General features: G+C 37.3%; 1 protein-coding gene across 1 annotated transcript in view; it reads left to right on the top strand.

The window, feature by feature from the left end:
* Positions 1-4,898, top strand: part of DTD2 (D-tyrosyl-tRNA deacylase 2 (putative)) — a 27,877-nt gene extending 22,979 nt beyond the window's left edge. Inside the window, exons 2-3 of the mRNA XM_006889977.1 lie at positions 413-482; positions 4,573-4,898. Of these exons, the coding sequence (XP_006890039.1) occupies positions 413-482; positions 4,573-4,898 (396 nt within the window). The remainder of the gene's footprint in view (positions 1-412; positions 483-4,572) is intronic.
* The last annotated feature ends 1,604 nt before the right edge of the window (positions 4,899-6,502 follow it).

The raw sequence follows: 6,502 nt of genomic DNA, 5'->3' as shown, positions 1-6,502 counted from the left end.
GGACATCATGCTGGGTAGAGTAGAGGGACAGCGCAGGAGGGGAAGACCCTCTATGAGGTGGATTGATTCAGTGACTGGGGTAATCGGGATGGGTGTGTAAGAGGCAATGCGATTGACACAGGATAGAGCAGGGTTTAGGGCTGTTGCACATATGGTCTCTGTGAGTCCCAAACGACTCGACGGCACATAACAACAACAACAACATACTTGTTTCACTGCTCTTGACTATGTTTTAAATTTAATTTTTGAAAGAAATGACAACTAAAGTGATTGAAACCTGATAATATTTTTTCTCATGTTTAATGAGATAAAAATCTACTGTGCATAAGTTGTAGAACTTGATTCATTCAGTACTGTATCTGTATGTAGAGATGCTTCTCTAATCTGCGGTCACTGTTACAATTTCTCTTAGGTTCAAAGAGGATTAGTGATCTATGTGTGCTTTTTCAAGGGAGCTGATAAAGAACTTCTCCCCAAGATGGGTACGTGCTTGGTATTTCTTTAAGACTAAGAATGAATAGCAGTAGTCACAAGAACCCAAAGTAACCAAAAGCATGACTTTTTGCCAAATTATAAATAACATGATTTAATTTTGTCTATCGTAACCTTTAAGGAGTATTTTCTGACTGTTCATCGTGTAAAATAAGCAAGTATTGTAGAATTCTTTTAAAACATCCTGTTGCATTTCAAATGACTTACACATTGACACATCCCCATACTACACTTTGAGATTCAAACCAGCAATGGAAAAACTTGTTGGAAGCAGGGTGGCCTTTATAGAAAATGTGTGTAAATGTAAGATTCTCCTAGTCTTTGAGCCAAACTATGTCATCAAGTTTATACCTCCAAGATACACGAAGCAAAGTCAGTTTTCGGTCATCTCTGAACACTAATTTATCTACCTGTAATGTTCTAGTAGTCTAACAGTCCAAAGCACTGTGCATTCCTTGAGAATGCACAGGAGTAGACACACTACATCAGATTATATATTGTCTCAAAACAACTTGGTAAAAAAAAAATTCCAGAAATAATGGAGCTAGCCTTAAGGTTGGAAATAAGATATATTCTCATTACTAAAGGTCAGCATGTCGGTAAATTAATAAGAAATAGAGATGAAAAATATGGCTTGTTGGAGCAAACAGGCAAAAGTTAAACTGGAAGATCTACAGGTAACCTAGTTCATGGATAAATAACCTAATGAGGAACAATTTGGGCAAATAGCTAAAGCTCTTAGGAAGAATTTTGCACTAGTGTATCAAACATGTCTGACTAATGAGTAGCTTTATCAGAGAGTAAAAACTGAATTTAAGAAGGAATTATGGTAGATGAGGATCAAATGCCAGGAACTGTAATTACTAGTCCAAAAGATTAGGGACATGAGAGGGTGGTTAAGAAGAAAATAGAATGAGGACTACTATTATAGGAAATTGGGAACCTGGTGGCATTGTGCATATGTATCAGTCTGCGATCCAAAGGTAGGCAATTCAAATCCACCAGCTTCTCTGAGCAAGACAGTTGGGCAGTCTCCTGTAAAGATTCTCAGGCCTCAGAAATATGATAGAGGGTTTCCACGAGTTTGAATAAACTCAGTACAATGGGTTTGTATGTTTGAACCTTGGACAGTCTTTGTATGTACCTAACTTGATCTTTTGACTTGGATTAAGTGCTTTTGGCCAAAAAAAAAAATAGTAGAAATCCTCAAAACCTACGAAGAACATGTGTGTTATTCTGACTTAGTAACTTCCTAAATTTGTTTGATCAGTGAAGTGGATTTTAGTCATTTATGATGAAACAGATCGACCAAATCCAAGTTTCATTTTGTTTTAGGTGCTTTCTTTACATGTTTTTGTCAATTCCCTTTAGATACATGTGTAATATTGTGATTTAATGTAAGAATTATAAGCACTGAGTTACTTGCCTCCATTTTATATATTATGATTTTAAGTAAAGAATTATATTAATCTATAAGCACATTCTGCTTAAATGAGTTATAAATGAATTAAGTCCATCTATCATTGCTATCTTTAGCTTTTATTGAAAGTAAAGTAAGCCATTGTGGTAGGATTTTCTTAAACCAAGCTTAGTTAATTACATGGATTCAGATCTTTCTACTCAAATTATATCAACATTGGTAACATATCAGTATGAACTCTGAAATATCATAACTTGTGTTAACCAACTGCAGTTGAGTCACTTCAAGCTCATAATGAGCTTCCATTGGATTTCCAAGGCTATAAAACTTTAAGGGAGGAGACTAGTACTAATTTTTCTCCCACAAGCATCTGGTGGATTTGAAATACCACCTTTTCAGTTAGAATTCAGGTTACTCATTATGCCACTATGACTCCTTTGTAACATGTATCACACTCACTCTCTCATTGAAATCAAGTGGAAACTGATGCAAAGCCGACCCTTCATTGGATTTCCAAGGCTATAAATCTGGAGGAAGTTGCCCATTTTTCCTACGCACAGCTGCTGACATACACAAAGCACTTGTATAGCCTTTGGATTAGCAGCACTGCTCCCTATGGACTAGGACACCAGACCTCTCATAACTTGTATGGAGATGTTTTGTTTAAAAAAAGAAAAAAAAGGTAGTAGGGAACCCAACTTAGTTCATCTTCAGTGTAATTGGACCAAAATCCAGGAATCTGTCAATGCTTAACTTCCCGTTAGAGAATATTAGCATTAGAGAGATTTAACGAAGAACTTTTCTTGGGATCCTTGAGTTTTCAGCATTCCTTTAGTACACTAATTTTCAGTCTACGTACTGATAATTGTATTGGTATTGTATTTACTACTCCATACTGGTATTTGTATACCAACAGCATTAATTGAATTCTCAGATATAACCAGTAGAGGGAGATATATGTAAATATTATACATTGTCTTTACTTTTCTTCTATTACCCTATTTTATCTCACTTAATTTGTTACTAGCCTGCTGGACATTGATTTTTATTGATCTGAAGCACTCCAGAGAGTTATAGTTTGTTATTGGGTGTTGTCAAGTGATATCTACTAATAGTGAGCTGTGTACTACAGATTGAAGCACTACCCAGTTCTTCACACTCTCACAGTTGTTTGTTTGAACCTATTGTTGCAGCCACAGTGACAGTCTTGTTGGGAGTCTTTCCTTTTTTATTGACCCTATACTTCATCCAGAATGATCATCTTTATCATCATCATCCCTCCTGATAACATGTCCCAAAGTACATGAGAGAAAATCTTGGCATCCTTGTTTCTAAGGAGCATTCTGACAGTACATCTTCCAAGATAGGTGTGATTTTTGTTCTAACAGTATGTGGTATAATTTCTTGGGAGCCCCTGGACTGGTTATGGAGGAATATCCTTTCTTGTAATGAATAAAATTAATGATAAATATTAAATGACATTTGATAGAGCTTGATGCATAGTTCAGGAACTCATTTGAGAGTTAAATGATCTCTGTATATATAAGGCAGATTTCATCCAGAGAAGAGCATAGTGTTTTAAATGTGACATGGCAGGTTTTACCAGAATAATGCTCTGATTTGTAAAAGGGAGAACGCATGCTAAATTATCCCTAATACTTACTATAGATTAATTAAACTATTCCACCAGAAAATTTGCCTTTCTAGTCCAGTTAGGGATCTCTGGTTGCCTAGTTGCAAGAAACTGTGCTGCAATCCCAGAGCATGTGGTTTGAGGCCACCACATGCTCTGCAGGAGAAGGATGGACAATGTCCTCCCATGTGATTAACTGCCCCTGCAAACCTGCTTCAGGGTCAGTTAGAGTAGGTTCTGACTTACAGTATACAATAACAAACAATAACTGTATAGTTATACAGTTAATAATTGAGACAATCATAAATGAACTGTAGGAACTCTAATGGCATGATTCATTATGTGTCAGATTACTAACCAAAAGGTCTGAGGTTCGAATCCACCACCTGCAGGAAAATTATGAGGTAAGTCTCCTTCTGCAAAATCTTCAGCCTCAGAAACCTAACAAAGGGTTGCCATGAGTTGAATTGGACTCAGCAACAGTGGGTTTGGATTTGGTTTTTAGATTGAGTTACTGTTAAGTGATCTTAACTGCCATGTCATATTGAAAAGATCATTTTCTGTGTGAAATTAGCTTTATTTATGTTTAGATCATTTAGACTAGTGCAACAGTTTTTAAAACATAAATGTACACCTATGGGGAATGTACTCCTTTGAAAAAATTAACTGCATAAACTAGTCAGAATTTACTCAGAAGCAAAGATGAGAAAGCAAGGAAGTCAAGGAAAGCGGATGGATGGAAATAGGCCCTATCTTCTATACAGTGAGAGTGCAAATACATCACAAGAATAGTAACCAATGTTACAGAACAACTTGTGTCTGAGTTTTTAAGTGAGAGTCACATTTGCTGAGCAAACTTGTACCTAAGACACAACAAATTAACAAAAATCCAGGTGCAGACTTTGAGTAAGAAGCATGAACTGATGACAGTTAAGTGTAAGACATGATATTGACTGACCAGTTAAAAGATTGATGGTTTTATGTTTATATTTTCACTTCAGAATGTTTTCCCTTTCTTTTCACCTAGTTAATACACTGTTAAATGTGAAATTAAGTGAGACAGAAAATGGCAAGCATGTGTCTATATTGGATCTGCCTGGCGACGTTCTTATCATTCCTCAAGCCACTCTTGGGGGGAAAGCTAAAGGAAGAAGCATGCAGTATCACTCTAACTCTGGAAAAGAAGAAGGGTTAGAACTTTACTCTCAATTTGTGACTCTGTGTGAGAAAGAACTAGCTGCTAACAGCAAGTGTGCTGAAGCCGGGGTGGTCGTGAGACATGGGACTTACGGGCACAGGCAGGTATTAAAGCTGGACACCAATGGACCATATACACATCTGATGGAATTTTGAAAATTTAAAGTGAATTTCTAGAATTATTTGCCGGAATAAAGTAATCTGAACTGCTAATGTATTTCCTTTCCATTCATCTTGAACACACTACTATTTAAAGATTTAGCAGTGTTTTTAGACAAAAGACATGGTTCTCACACATAACTGCAATCTGCTAATTGAGTGAACTTGCTAAATTGCCTAAGCTGTAGATCTCAGTCACTTCTCATCCTTCTTTCTTCTTCCCCTGCCCTTTAAAAAATAAAATTGTTTCAAGTTTTTTAATCACTTTGTAGTACAGTATTGTGGATATTTTGCTCAAAAATGACTTTCCTAGACCTTGATTTTGCCACATGCCTAGGAATTATTTTTGTTAGGTGCCGTAGAGTCAAGTATGACCCATAGTGATCCAATGAACAACAGATCTACACCCTGCCCCATCCTGTGCTATCCTCACACTTCCTGACAGAGCCCATTGTGGTAGTCACCATGTCAATCCACCTCTCCTTTGTGAACCCTCTGCATTTCCAAACATTATTTCCCTCTACATGGAATAGCCACCACTAGCAGCATACCTGAATATATGAAGTTTAATCATCCTTGCCTCCAAGGAGCACTCTGGCTATACTTTCTTCAAGACATATTTATTTATTCTTTTGGCAATCCATAAGATGTTCAGTACTCTTCTCTAACACCTCATGGCTATGTAGAAACATGCAAATAGGGCATGGTAATCTATCCATCAGAAGATTGACTAATTTTACCATTAAACCAGGTTTAAATAGAGCAAGTTTGGTGGCAGAATTTTGGTGGAAATCTCAATTTCAAAAAGAAGGAAGCAGCATAGAATGCAACGCACATCCTTCAGGGCCCAAGATTCCCATGCCACTCAGAACCACAGCAAAGAACAAGAAACCAGACGTGAGACAGAATTGACCTGAGACAGCTGCCGTATAGAACCAGAACTAGAGCTTTCTTTCAAGCTTGCTGGAGGACTTGAGGGTAGAAGCCATAATTGACAGGACTAAGTGATCTTTGTAACATTGACCCAAAGCCACAAGGCTGAAGGGCCTCCAAGCACACTTCAAAAGCTGTCCTGACTAAGAAATTGTATCCTTTTGTCAACCTGAATTCTAACCTGTTTAACTTCCCTAGTCCACCTCATACTTGTGAGTATGATTCTGTGAACTCTGTGTAGCAGTTGTAAAGGATTTTGGACCACCTAAAACAGTAGCATTGGTGTTAGAATTAGTAGAAATAGGTGTGGAAGCATGAGGGACATATCTGATCTCATAGAAATTAGTTTGGCTTTGTGGGTGTTATTGATGGAGGCAGTTCCCCCTTGAGTTAGTAGCGGTCAAAGTCAGCTTTCTCTGTGCTGTTCTTGTTCTTTTTATGCATAGTCTTTGTGGAAATTATCTTGGTTATAGTTAAAAATCAAAGACATTTGAAGTATTTTGCAATAAGTCTGTGAATCACAAAAAATTATTTGTGGTGCTGTCATTCTGTAGATTATAACAGGGAGCTCTGGTGGCTTAGTGGTAAAGTTTGCACTGCCCAAGTGCAGAAGTTCAAACCAACCAGCTGCTCCATGGGAGAATGATGAGCAGTCTCCTTCTGTGTGA

The sequence above is a fragment of the Elephantulus edwardii genome, unplaced genomic scaffold (genome assembly GCF_000299155.1).
Source record: "Elephantulus edwardii isolate Elephantulus edwardi_28Jun2011 unplaced genomic scaffold, EleEdw1.0 scaffold00084, whole genome shotgun sequence".
Taxonomy (NCBI): domain Eukaryota; kingdom Metazoa; phylum Chordata; class Mammalia; order Macroscelidea; family Macroscelididae; genus Elephantulus; species Elephantulus edwardii.
The sequence above is the reverse complement of the archived record's forward strand: the minus strand, read 5'-3'. Positions and strand labels throughout refer to the sequence as shown.